The 15,056-nt window shown below is 44.1% G+C and overlaps 1 protein-coding gene across 3 annotated transcripts in view; it reads right to left on the bottom strand.

Annotated features, from left to right (window-relative positions):
* Window positions 1-15,056, bottom strand: part of adam9 (ADAM metallopeptidase domain 9) — a 77,182-nt gene that overhangs the window by 39,455 nt on the left and 22,671 nt on the right. For all 3 annotated transcript variants that reach the window (XM_063195345.1, XM_063195344.1, XM_063195346.1), the window contains exon 3: window positions 11,985-12,043. In XM_063195345.1, coding sequence (XP_063051415.1) covers window positions 11,985-12,043 — 59 coding nt within the window. The remainder of the gene's footprint in view (window positions 1-11,984; window positions 12,044-15,056) is intronic.

Here is a 15,056-nt window from a genome sequence, read left to right as displayed (position 1 = left end):
ACCTATGCACCTTCACACGTACTGTATGGATGTACGTATCCATGCACGCACGCACACGTACAGCCACTTGTGTCAGGACAAACACAAACAGCCCCCAGCACATGCACACGCACGCACGCACGCGCACGCACGCATGCGCACGCGCGCACGCACGCACGCACACACACACACACACACACACACACACACACACACACAGTATATTACACAGAACTATAACACTAGGGCTGGGTAAAATAATCGATTCAATCGATAATCGATCGATATCATTTAAAATTCACATAATCGATTCACAGGGCACAAAATCGATTTTTTTGTTCTTTTTCTTTTTGTTCTTTTTGTTTAATTTAGGTCTATGGAAAATACCCAGTAGGTATTAGTCAATTAGGCCTAGGCCTACTTATTACAAATTAGCAGTCTGTTAACACTGTCAAGCCACAGCCCTTTGACATTTTTTTTAATAAAAATAGGCAACAGCATCTTTTGGGGGAAATCCTGGCACCAAGAAGGGAACGGATTGAATCGATTCGGAATGAATCAAATCGAATCGAATTGAATCGTGATTAATCGATTCAAAGCCCTAAAAATCGAAATCGAATCGATACAGGAACATGGCTGCGATACCCAGCCCTAGTTCTGACAAACGGCCCTACATTGTAATTTTATCCTACGGTAGGATGTTCTGTCAGATATGTCCGTCAAACGGTCCTACATCGCCAAAGATACGGCCAGGCATGTTTATTCAACAACTTATCCTGATTTTTCCGAAAATGTCCTTCCCGCTATCAGCAATCGCGTCAGATCAAACAATCTCCAGACCATGAATACGAAATGAAACGGTAGTATTATGGGATGGTCAGGACCAGGCTACGCACGCATAGCCACCTCCAGATAAGTCACCAGTGGCAGGGGATACTAGCCAGGCTACTCCCTCCTAGTGACGCAACAGCTTCTGCGTTGCTTCTAGTCAGGCCAAGAGCAATGAAAATGTTGTTTAGGATCTCACGAAAAATTGGGAACTCCACCCACTTTGTCTGACACCAGTCAACCAGCATTTGACTTCATATTTTATACACTCTGAGTTTCCTTCAATATTGGAGGCCAAATGGTTACATGAGAGCTGTCAGTGGTCTCTCTGTGTGTGTGTGTGTGTGTGTGTGTGTGTGTGTGTGTGTGTGTGTGTGTGTGTGTGTGTGTGTGTGTGTGTGTGTGTGTGTGTGTGTGTGTGTGTGTGTGTGTATGTGTGTGTGTGTGCGTGCGCACGCACAATTCTGTAGAAAAGAGAAGTGGTGTGTGTGTGTGTGTGTGTGTGTGTGTGTGTGTGTGTGTGTGTGTGTGTGTGTGTGTGTGTGTGTGTGCGCGCCTGCATGCGTGCGGGCACGCGTGTGTGCTTGTGTGTTTGTCTGTCTGTCTGTCTTGAAAACAGGGTGTGAGGACTTTGTGTGTGTGTGTAGGTTGGAAATAAGGTGTGTGTGCAGCTCAGTAACAGTGAGAGTGTGTGGGATGTATTGTCCCTCTGCCCCATCTCCACACAGCCAGGCGTTTCTGCAGTTCAGTTTAGGACATTTCCTGAACTCTCTGAGGGAGTAGCAGAATTCTCTCCCGCAGAATCACACACACACACACACACACACACACACACACACACACACACACACACACACACACACACACAGACACGCACACACAGAGACAAACACACACACAGAAGTGCTCTTTTCCACAAAATCACACACAAACGCACACGCACGCACACAGACAGACAGGCACACACGCACAGGCACACACACAGGCACAGGCACACACACAGGCACAGGCACAGGCACACACACACACACACACACACACACACACACACACACACACACACACACACACACACACACACACACACACACACACACACACACTTTTCTTTTTTGTGTCATCATGCAATCTAAGCAAGTCAGATAGGGACATTGACACATTTGCTTGATAAAATGAGCTAGAGTCATACACCTTGCACATGTCACAATATGTTACCGTAATAATGCCATCACCCAGCTGTTGTTTGGTCAGTGGCCTGGCTGCAGATGATGCTTTCCCATAACAGTGACTATGAAATGAGTGGGAGAGGAGGCAGTTTTCAGGAAGTTGCCCTCTCCCCTACATTATGCAATGTCAGACTCTCTCTGTTTCTCTCTGTTTCTCTCTGTTTCTCTCTGTTTCTCTCTGTTTCTCTCTCTCTCTCATCTTTTGGCAAGGCTGCTAATGCTAATGCATTATCATTGTGCTATGGCTAAATTTCACTTCCATTTCAATTTCTCTCTCTCTCTCTCTCTCTCTCTCTCTCTCTCTCTCTCTCTCTCTCTCTCTCTCTCCAGGGCACAAGGTTTAGTTGATTTAGTTTAGTTCAACAGGGAACATGCACAATAGTCATTGTTTACCAAAGTAAAAAGATGGCTTGTGCACAATTAAGAGCAGCCATTGTCCAGGTGCATACAAAAAGTTACACAATTAAGTTTCTGTGTTCTTACATAATATAAGGTGAGCTATTTCTCCATATTTTGTGCGGTGTGTCAGATGTGTATCTGAAAGGGCTTCAGCCTCCCTTGGGGGGAAACTCAATACAGGGTTTATCACATGTTGATGTTAGCAGGCTGGACACATCGACACTCTCCCATAGCAACTCAACTCTTCTCTAGTACTCTCCCTCCCACCCTTCCTCTCTGACTTCTGACTGTGGATCTACACGAAACGCGTACAAACGTATGCACATGCACACACACACACAATCTGAACACACACACACATCTGCATCTGTCTCCTGTGCTGTGTGCGCTCTGTGATCTTCTCTGGCTCTGGCCCACACCCAGCAACGAGCACATTTCCTCTGGCATTATGACACACACACACACACACACACACACACACACACACACACACACACACACACAGACACAGACACAGACACACTCTCACACACACACACACACACACCCACACACACACACACACACACACACACACACACACACACACACACACACACACACTCTCTCTCTCTCTCTCTCTCTCTCTCTCTCTCTCTCTCTCTCTCTCTCTCTCTCTCTCTCTCCACTGTTCCAACAAGCTGACAACACCCTGTCCTGTCAAACCTCCTCCCAGCTCTAGCCAAAGAGTAGAATAGCACAGCTGGAGAACATCAAGCCTTTTCTCGTCCTCCATTTCTACATCGTTCTCTGAACGAGCTAGAGCTCTAGAATTCCCCACAACTCAAATTCCCTAGTTTTTGGACCTGAACACAAGGGGCCGAGAATTCCCCACAACTCAAACTCCCTATTTTTTGTACGTGAACAGACGTAAGTGGAGCTGAGAATAATAAATTCATGAATCATAAATTCTGAGTTCGAGATGTTACGGAAGATTCTACAGTCTGGTACAGTTTACAACATGTTGCAAGATGCTACGGTGCGTTAGTAGTCAGTCTGTGCTGTGATGTTCCCACTTCCTAGTAGCATTGGAGATGAGAAACCTTAATTACCGGTATACTGTATAATGTTGAGAGAGATGTGTAGGGAGACTCAACTCTCTGTAAACAGTACAGAGGAGGAGAGGGAGAGGAAGTGAGGGAGGACAGGGGTGCCGGGCGGGCAAACTGGATTGAGAGAGTAACTCTTCTTCCATCAATCGTCAGCGGAAGGTGCCAATGTGAACGAAGTGTCTGATAGACTGGGGGTTGTTTTACCATGTGTTACGTACATTCATACACACGTTCTAATTGGGAGGGAAAGTGGAAAACAGCGATCCTAGCGGTTACGTTCCAAACACCAGGGTGATCCTATTGAAACTCCCATAGACAAGTTTTTTAAAAAATCCCACAAAGATATGACTTGGAACTATAACACCAGACACATTTTTCAGCGTACACAATAGCATGAACTACTACCTGTGAAAATCTCAAGTCATTTTTTGCCCTTTTAAGAAAAATAGAAATTGTGCCAATCTGGTCGGAAACGGACTACAGCTCCCAGCATGCTGTGCTTCGCGCCTCGTTGACAACACAGAGAAACAAATGAACGCGAACGAACGCAAGTTCTTCGCATATCTTCACATTCTTGTAATCCTATGAGTTCCACATTGTCTTCTTATTACACATATATACACGCGATCATTTTGGTATGGTTTTAAATTCTCTAGTAGATATGATGGCTTCTGTGGTGACGAGTAACCACCTCTCTGTAGGGTGACCACCTGTCCGGACTTCGGCCGGACAACCCCGCCCCTTAACTATCTAACCTAGCGTCCTTGCGCAGTACCCGTGGCTTCAACTGGCTGACTCCCCGCCTTCGTGTCACTCCCCGACTTTGTGTCATTCTAAACAGCAGGCTGAAATCAAGAAGCCGCGCTGCCATCTTACCTCGACTAACTCAGCCGCCAAACACAGTTTTAGTTGTAAAACAAGATGTTTTGGGAAGGATTTTCGCATTTCATTACACCTACCTCTCCACTCCGATAAAGGAGTCATCAGAACCACTAATTTAACGTTGTATCAGAGACGGTAGAGTATAGCCTAGGCAATCCCTCCGTTGTAGTCTGTATTTATTTCATCTTTTTTCATGCATGCATGATGTGTATAGTAGCCTATTTGATGTACTTTGCTGAAAGTAAAGGTCAGGAGTGTGTTTATCAGCGGTGTTTTAAGACGAGATGCGGACGCTTCTGTCAGCATTTTTCCCCCTGCAGACGCTTGGATAACCATAGCAACAGCACAAGCTCAAAATACAGAGAGCGCCCGTGCAGAAAGACGCTTTCTTTGCCCTGGTTGAAAAGTTACGAGAGCCCTCGTTGTACATGCATTTAGCGGACAAACTTGCTTGCAGTATGCGTTGCCAGTACAGCAATACAGTTAATTTGTTGTGCGCAGTCTGAAGTAATATCTGGAGTAACATGGCGGCCCCAGATATCGGAAACACGACCGTCTGTCAATCTAGTTTGTGTCAATGACGTTGCCTAGTATATCGAGGCCATAAGCATAAGGCGAGGAGGAGAGGAAAGACAAAGAGAGGGACACACGAACGTCGTAAACAGGTCGTAAAAACGGACCGATGGCCACCCTACCTCTCTGGCTCATGTTTGGCTATGCTAATTTGGCTATGCTAATTACATGGAGTAAACAAGCCACACATGCCAGTCAGTGTAGTTCTGTATTAGCTTTTTAAAGAATATTAAAATCAGCTCAGATCAGTGAAAAACCGAACATTTTACCACCTGGTTCGATAAAACGGGCCAACATGCCCATAATATGACTGCCACTACTTCTACTTCGTCGTCAGGGCCGAGATGTAATTTTTCAAAGAAAAAAAACATTCATTTGTTGCAGGGGGTTGGAACGTTGCCAGCAGGGGGCGATGAGATTACTTTCCCTCCCTATTGGCTGACGGATCCGCCATAACCATCAAGGTTGATCATTCTAAATGTTTGGAGAAAGCAATGGAGCCGACGGTCCTCGCAATGCATTTCGCATTTCGACTATGCAAGTCAATGGGATCAGTTGTCGGGGCCCAGTCTGAACGCTGCTTAAAAGTCCTACCAGGTATACATGGGTTTACCGTGTTTATAAACATGATGTTGTGGGGAGGGGCAAGACACTGGCAGCTAACCACGTTAGCAAATTTTTTGACCGACAGTGGTTTCCAACAATCAGAGGTTGAGTTGTGCGCAGCTAGTGTCGCACAGCCAGGCGAAAACAAAAATGTATTGCAACCAATGTATTGCTTGTGCCTGTGCAGCTTTCGCAGATGATCTCACTAATTACTAGCTCATCAACCTGACTGAGGGCACAGGACACATGTGGTAATTAGGATCAACTTTTTCACTAAATTGTCTGGAGCAAATATGTGGCAGAGCAGAGGGTTTAACTTCCGGAACCTGGGATGTCGCCACCAAAGAGGCTTGAGACAAGAGCGTTTACATACGTCATCAGAGCGTAGTACGGAATGATGGCGAGGGGAGTGCAATTCTTCTTCTACGGTCAGAATTGGAAGCATGGTTAAGTGCAATACTCATGAACGGCCATCCGGGTACTTTGCTCGTAAATTTGCGTTACGCCCCTTTATGGGTGAAAACAAACCGAATGTCTCATCAACTTACATGCTACATCGGCCTGTCTAAATGAGCACAGTCCATGCTTCAGCCACGGCTGTTTGGCTCTCTAATTTGAACAGCCGGCAACACAACACGTTTTCGGCATGTTGTGCATGAACAACGCTAGTCTACAGGTTCGTATCTTTCGTTTATTAAACCTCAACATCACCAATTGACTTGCATGGGTTGTTTTCCCCCTGAAAATGGGCGTAACGCACATGGAAAACATCACGCCATTCATGAGTATGCCACTTGACTTGCATGGGTTGTTTTCCCCCACAAATGGGCGTAACGCACATGGAAAACATCACGCCATTCATGAGTATGCCACTTCCGCGAGGGTCGGAGTGTGGACCAGGTCATAGGACAGCGTGAATGTTTGTCAGCTGTCCTTAACTACCCCCAGCAATTACTACTGACCAACAGCTGCAGTTAATTTGGCCACACACTGAACACCGACAACCGGATATCCTCTTTCGGATTTTGCGGAGTACGGAACTGTTTGTCGCACCCACTGACCATGCGCAAGGGAATTAATTTTCTGTCCACTCGTGTCCTCAGGCCACGCCGCCGTACTACACCGTGGCCAATGCATTTACCCCCGAGAGATTGGTCTTCTGTGTCTATTTTCTTTGGTCGCCACTGAGAGAGGGGAGCGGAGGATGGAGACAGGTAGCCTGATTATCATCGACTTTCAAATCTCTTCGAGACTTGGTCTGACCAAGACCATAACAATTAATGTTTCCCAAATGGTATGGTTGACCCACCTCCCTAGGTTTGCTACTGGTTGACTGGGGTCCGACAAAGTGGGTGGAGTTCCCGTTTTTGCAGGAGATCAGAAACGACATTTGCATTGCTCTTGGTCTGACTAGAAGCAATGCAGAAGGTGTCGCATCACTAGGAGGGCGTGGCCTGGTTAGGAGACAGTCAGCTGAGGTCTCCTGTCCTGTCCTGTACCCAAGGGTCCTCTTAAGGAGACGAGGACTGACGTGACATGTGGGCACAGGTCCAAGTAAAGGGATTCATCTCCAGCAAAGATACAAGAAGAGAGCAGAGGGATAGTGGCCAGGGACGCCGACAGGAGGGGACAAACAGGTCAGTTGCTTTGGGCCTATAGGAGAGAGGGGAGGGGCTCATAATTGGTTCCTCACCACATACTCATGAACGGCGTGACGTTTCCCATGTGCGTTACGCCCATTGGTGGGGGAAAACAGGCAATGCAAGTCAATTGGTGGTGTTGAGGTTTAGTAAACGAAAGATAAGGACCTGTAGACAAGAGTTGTTCACACGCAACATGCCGAAAACGTGTTGTCTTGTCGGCTGTTCAAATAATATATTGCCAAACAGCCGTGACTGAAGCATGTACTGTGTTCATTTAGGGTAGCCGATGTAGCATGTAAGTAGAGGAGGCATTCGGTTTGTTTTCACCCATAAAGGGGCGTAACGCACATTTAGGAGCAAAGTACCCGGATGGCCGTTCATGAGTATTGCATGTATTGAGAGGGGGAGGGGGTGCTTTAGGATGACTCTGTCCTGTGGGGAGGGGGATGACTTTGTCCTGTGCTCAGCCAAAGCTGTCAGCGGGCCTGGCTGTGACTACAGAGGGACCGTGACTAAAGGATGCTACAGGAAGGAGGAGAAGAGCACACATATAAACATATCCCCAGGGGGTGAACTGGTGCATCGCTCTACACCAGTCTGGTTCTCAACCTTTTTTGAACAAACTCCCCCTTGACCTCATCATAAACATGACAACACCCCCTTAGTATAAACGTATTAAATGGACCGATGCCCCCCCAATGGCAATTAAGCACCGCCCCCCCCTCTCAGCTGTATCGTTCTCAACGCCATCCTGGGGGGCTGTACCGCCCCCGCTGAGAAACACTACTCTACAACATGAATGGCCAACATTGGCCATGGGGAACCAGTTTGGAGTCTGTACTGGGTCATTTCCCAGCCCTAGCCCATCTCTCTCTCACCCACACAGCTCCCGTCTAGTCTTCACTGTCCTGTGATAGAATGGCAGTAAAAGCCCCAAAAATGTAGTACAAAGCATTGATGATTATGATTGCCTTCTTACATAAACAGGTAATAACCAAGTTTCATAAAGGCTTTTAAAGTGAATTCCTTAGTCATTGTGACGGTTTGGAGGGCTAAATTCAGTCTCTTTTCAAAAGGATTAGAGCATTAAAGCATTAAAGCATTAAAGACCAACTGAGCTTACACTCGTCTTTAAAATGTATGTATTTGGGATCTGTTTTGACTTCCAATTCTCAAAAGGGTTTGCAGTAGACAATAGGAAAGGGTGGTGCTGATGGAAATATTTACACTTGTACAAACCCCAACTCCATAGAAGTTGGGACACAAGGTAAATTGTGAATAATAACAAAACAAATGCTGCCATTTTCAAAACATCTGATTCTTACATTACATGGAGAACGGCACAAAGAAAACATGTCAGCCATCAAAACGGACCAAAACTATTGTTTTGGGGGATATTCAGGAATATGTAACAACAACACGTCTCAAAAGAGTTGGGACAGGGACAATAAAAGGACTAATAACAAAACAAAAGACAACACTTTACAGTTAAATACATTAACCGATGAGGTGATTTTATATAAAAAAACAGTGTTAATTCCTATCTTGGACATGATTTCACCAGCTTAAATGGTGGGTGTATTCCTTGTCATGTTTTGCAATGTTTTCCTTTCTGTAGTGCTTACAGTGTGACAGGTCTTGACCAAAAGCCCACCATTTTATCACCTGCTGGCCCTTATGATGGAGCCAAACTGTTAAAACATAGTAGAGAATGCAATTTGTCCTTACTATGTGGCAGTAATTGAAGATCTCCCTTCAAAATGCAATGCATGAGTGGCTTTTCATGCTGTTTAAAACCCATTTATATCATTCAGCACTGTATTTAACTCTACAGATGAGTGAGAACATCTTAACCAATGCACTACTGCACCCGCATGCCATCATGGAGGCTGACTTTTGAAGTTAGCACTAACACAAGTTGCATGGTCCATTTTCACTGTAGCACAGGATGTGCAAGACTCTATTATTTTCAAAAAGAATTGACTTCTGCAACTTCTGCTGACTTCTGTAAGCAAAGAATAGTGTCCCATGTCTTCTGGGTCTATTTCAAGTGAGCTCAGGTGCATAGGAGAATGTTACACCCCTGTATCATTTGCACGCATTAAGCATTCTTAATATGGTCAATTTTCAATAGCTGTAATTCTTGGAGTGCTAGAGTGAGACAACAGCCAATATATATTTCATGATGTCATGAACCTATACAATGATTTTAATGACAAAAATATGTCTTATATACACTCAATCGTGGTAAATCAAAGGGAATTCAAAAATGTATGTAATAACTATGGTAATTATTCCCTCTGCATCTTTAATTCTGAGTGACTCAGCCTCTCTGTGATGATCTTATACCTGGACACCTATATTGTCCCTCAGTACAATTCATTTTGAAATGTTCTTCTTTGTTGTTTTATCTTATTTGGATGTTTACTAAATTTCATGTTTTGAAAATGATAGCATTTTGATTTTATTCACTGTTTACCAAACGTCCCAACTTCACCGGAGTTGGGGTTTGTATATGAGTACATTTACAGGTGTTCATCCAAGTCTTACACACCAAAAAATCAGGTGTTCAGCAAGTCTTACACAAGTCAAATATTTGCACAGTATGTAGTCAAATGTTTGTAGTGAGCTGAAGGCAAAAATGTAAGATGTTTGAGCTTATACAATGTCTGAACAAATATACCAACACACTGAAACGTCATTGTAAATATGTGTGTCTGTAGGGGGGGGTGTTTGTGTGTGTGTGAGAGAGAGAGAGAGAGAGAGAGAGAGAGAGAGAGAGAGAGAGAGAGAGAGATAGAGATAGATAGAGAGAGAGAGAGAAAGAAAGAAAGAAAGAAAGAAAGAAAGAAAGAAAGAAAGAAAGAAAGAAAGAAAGAAAGAAAAAGGAACAGAGAAAGAAAGAAAGAATGAAAAAAGAGAAAGAATATCTGAATATTTGTGCGTGTGCCCTTGCCTACAGGTGCGTCTGTGTACTTGAGCACATGGTTGAGCTCATGCCTGGGCTGACTGTGCTAAAAGCCAACGCCAGCTGCACACTAAAAAGGCTGCAGTGCATACCACACATGCAACCTAGCAGAGCGGCACACTAGAAATGCAACCTAGCAGGACGGAACACTACAAATGCAACCTAGCAGGGCGGCACACTAGAAATGCAACCTAGCAGGACAGAACACTAGAAATGCAACCTAGCAGGGCGGCACACTAGAAATGCAACCTAGCAGGACAGAACACTAGAAATGCAACCTAGCAGGGCGGCACACTAGAAATGCAACCTAGCAGGGCGGCACACTAGAAATGCAACCTAGCAGGACAGAACACTACAAGTAAACACTAGCAGGACGCATACTAGAAATGCACACTAACAATGATGTACACTAGCCTGGCTGCACCCCCACCTTCTGTCTCTCTCTCTCTCTCTCTCTCTCTCTCACACACACACACACACACACACACACACACACACACACACACACACACACACACACACACACACACACACACACACACACACACACACACACACACACACACACACACACACACACACACACACACTAATTGTGTCATCATAGACAGATGCCCTTGCTCGTTCTGCTGCTGTGAGATAACTGAGATAAAAGCAGTTTTTAGAGAAGATAAAGGAGAGAAAGAGATGTGAGAGGGGAGTAGACAGCTGCCGAGATCCCCATCAGATGACGGCAGGCAAAGTTTACGGTGGGCCTTTTTGATGAAACTCTGCTTTGCTCTTCTGACTGATCTTTCTCTCTCTCTCTCTCTCTCTCTCTCTCTCTCTCTCTCTCTCTCTCTCTCTCTCTCTCTCTCTCTCTCTCTGTTAGGAACGATGAATTGCTTTTTACACATGTATTGGCACCTGACTGAGATGTAAGATGTATTTACCTATGTAACTTTTGATTTTTTGTGATTGTTACTCCATGGCACTTTTTGTGCTTCTGTATTCCCCAAATTTGTAATAAAGGTGTTTTGAAATTCAAATGCTCTCATACACACATGCAAACCAACAAAGAAAGAAAGGCACTGGAATTTGACATTGGATACATATTACTTTCAGTAGATGGTGACGAATATTTTAATTGACTCACATGCACAAAAGGCACACATTTGCACACATGCATACAAACACACATATCCACACACCACCACACATTATACATTTTCACACAGAGATCCACCCACACACAAACTACACAACTGTTTGCATACACATGCGCACGAGCACAAGCACTCACACATGCGTGCGCCTACATGAACGCATCAGACCAAAATAAAAAAACGGCATCTGATTGTGTGCAGGCTACAACACAGGATGAATCAACAAGGCGCTAGGGGCCAATTTGTGCTGTTATGGTTGTTATTGTGGTTTCGTCACCGCGTTCATCTGCGAGGAGCACTGACTGTAACTAATTATCCCAGCACAGGCACCAGGTGGGCAGAGTGGAGAGCATGTTAGGACAGAGAGGGAGAGAGAGAGAGAGGGAGAGGGAGAGAGAGGGAGAGAGACAGAGAGACGGGAAAACGAGTGGAGGGGAGGAGGAAGAACTTGGAGGAGGAAGAATTTGGGGGAGGGAGTTGTAGGGAAACTGTGGCCTAATGGTTGGTGAGATGGGGTCTTTGGATCAGAGGGTTGCAGGTTCGAATTCCCACCCTGGCACAGAAGAAGGAGGTTTTCCCTCCTGCATACGAGCATCGGCTACGTTTGATGTAGCGTGATGTCGAAGGAGAGAAGTGCTACTTACTCGTTTTTCTCCAAGACCAAGACGTGCTCCTCTCCCTGGGCTTGGATAACATAGGACACCTGAAACACACACACACAAAAGAGAGAGAAAATGTTAAGACAGAACTCAGGCAGGAGATCAAGTATACGTATGTCTACATAAAATAGTCCGACATGCGGACAAAGATGTGTCCAAAAGCACAAATACAAACTGTTTTGGCTGATTTAAAGAATGCGTTTCAGACAGACGGACAGACAGACGGACAGACAGACGGACAGACAGACCGACGACCAGACATACCCTCTTATAGAGATGCTAGGACGCATCTAAAAAACTGTAGAGTAGAAATGTAACAGTGGGTTTGTCAAAGGCGTGTTTTTCACGAGTCTTTCAGAGTGTTTTTCACAAGACTTATAATGGCTGCAGGCTGTCTTTTGATAAAATGCCGTCATCCTCCAGTCATTGAGCTAGCCGTACAAACACACACAGAAGACGTAGAGAAAATGTTCAGGCAGAGCTCAGGTAGAAGATCAAATGTACTGTATGTCTGCATAAAAAACTGTAGAGTAGAAATGCAACAGTGGGTTTGTCAAAGGAGTCTTTTTCAGGAGTCTTGACTTATAATGGCTGCAGGTTGTCTTTTGATAACATGCATGCATAGACATACACACACCCATATGTTTGCAGGCCCACAAACACACATGCATGCATCAATCCATCCATCCATCCATCCATCCAAACACACAGACCAACACACACGCATGTATGCAAGCATGCAAACACACACACCCGGGTGGTTGACGTTTAAGGGCGTAACGCAAAAAAAAACAAGTTTTTCAAATTCCTGAAAAAAAATGGATAAAAATTGGAAAAAAAATAGAAAAAAAATAAAGCACTTAGTGGTCTGTGGAATTTCACCTAATTTTGGCCATTTTTGGGAAAATGTGTCTTGCATCAACACATTGCAAAGGCATGTCACACCGCAGGAAAATGGAGTCACACCACAGGGAATTCACTGCATTATGGCCATTTTAATCCTTTTGTATACATGACTGACATCTGATCTCATGCTAACTTGATAATGATATTGTGTTTAATCTTAATATGTGTTTTCATTTATATATACAAAAAAACAATCCTCCTATAAGAGCACCACAGGACACCATAAAATGAACCTTAGCATTGCGTGACAGAAAGATTGCAATATGAAGACATATTAAGAGGTTAAGAGTCACCTTAAACTTCCACAGCACTCTCCAATAGCTGAGGTACTGACTGGTTAGGAGCCAGTCTTTAAGACCCTTGTAGTTGGCCTTGCAGCTGCCCATTCACAAACATTGACATACATGTCACCCCACAGGACGCAATTTGTGTTACGAAATTGAACTTGTAGTTAATATTACTGTCTTGAGTTTTTTTCACATTCACATATCTTAATATAAAGTTAATATTTATGCAATCATGCCAAATGCTTCATACATTATTCAAAATGTAGTTGGTTAATTTATATATATATATTATATTCCAGGTTTCATTAATGTTACAGTCACACTGCAGGATATTTGACATATAAACCTTTACATAAATCTTAACAAAAATGTTTCTTCTCATCTAAGACTAATATGAAACATAATGTACCACATCTTTCATTGACATATGTTTTTTAAAGGAAAAATAACAGTTTTGTAGGTTTTTAACCAATGTTACGAAAAAACAAGGCGTCACGTCTCCCACCCACCCGCATGCATGCAGGCACACAAACAAACACGAGACGCACGCACACAAAAACACATGCACAGAACACATGCGGCACATATGAATAATAAAGAACATGACCACATGACCACACACACACATAGCTATGGCCATGTCTGTGTTTTCCTGTGAGTCCATATGGAGTGCTGATGACTCCATTATGGCTGGCCTCTCCTCTCCTCTCAGGCTCCATTAGAGCTGAACCTGGCAGCCCTCAGCCCAGCTGTGCTGCTACACTGATCAACAACCAGCAAAACTCTCCACAACGTCAGCGGGCCTCTGTGGATACAACAAGCAACTATTTTTCACTTGTTGTTATGCTCTGTGTATTAACAAATACAGTGCTTCTATCTGTGGTACACTGACTCAATGAAAGGCTCATTGTGGTCTGTGTATTAACAAACACGGTACTTCTATCTGTGCTACACTGACAGACTCATGAGTGTGCTTTCACTTCAGTTCACTTCAGTTCAGATTGATTTGTCCAATCAACGGTCAATCTGGTGTAATCAATTACAATCATAAATAGGATCTAGAATGAAACATTGTAAACTGAGCGGCAGTTTGTAGTTGACCTTCAGCGCATATTACGTTAATTAGCCATGATGTGGTGTGGCGAGACCAGCAACAGCCAATCTGTATCTCTCTGTCCCTTCTATTGCTCGTGTAGGTCTTGGTATGAACACACTTCATCAAGAGACTCTTTGTAGCTTTGGTCTTCTGGAGTTTTTTCTAGTGTAAGAGCTTTCAGTCGGTGGAGCAAATCATGTTAAAGAAAATCTTAATAGTCAACCCAAAGTGTGCACATTGCTCGCTCAATATTTGACGAATTCTGTTTTTCTGCTGGGTTTGATTATTGACTTTATTATTTACTCACTCAAACTGGAGCTGACGGAGGCTGGCAGCGTTGTACATTTTAGTCTGTGTTTCCCCACAGAGCAAGAAGGAGGCTTGAATGTGAGAAAGTGAGAAAGGGTTTGGAATTTCCCCACGGTCCCTGGCGAGGCTGTCAGGCAGGCAGCTTTCAGGGCATTGAGACGGCTTAGATCTGGACGGGGCGGAGCTGAGACAGACTGAGGCTGAGGTCTACTGCACAGCTTTGTTCAAAAGTGAGACACACATATTCTCACTTTCTCCACTTACAATTGGAATGAATGAATGAATGAATGAATGAATGAATGAATGAATGAATGAATGAATGAATGAATGAATGAATGAATGAATGATGAATGAATGAATGAACATACAAAGGTTCACAAAAAGTAAGGGATATTTGGCTTGTGATTTAACACAGTTCTGTATCAGAACCATTTTAGTCAAGAAACACAGAACATTCTG

Source organism: Engraulis encrasicolus, chromosome 3, assembly GCF_034702125.1.
Source record: "Engraulis encrasicolus isolate BLACKSEA-1 chromosome 3, IST_EnEncr_1.0, whole genome shotgun sequence".
In the NCBI taxonomy this organism is placed as follows: Eukaryota; Metazoa; Chordata; class Actinopteri; order Clupeiformes; family Engraulidae; genus Engraulis; species Engraulis encrasicolus.
The sequence above is the reverse complement of the archived record's forward strand: the minus strand, read 5'-3'. Positions and strand labels throughout refer to the sequence as shown.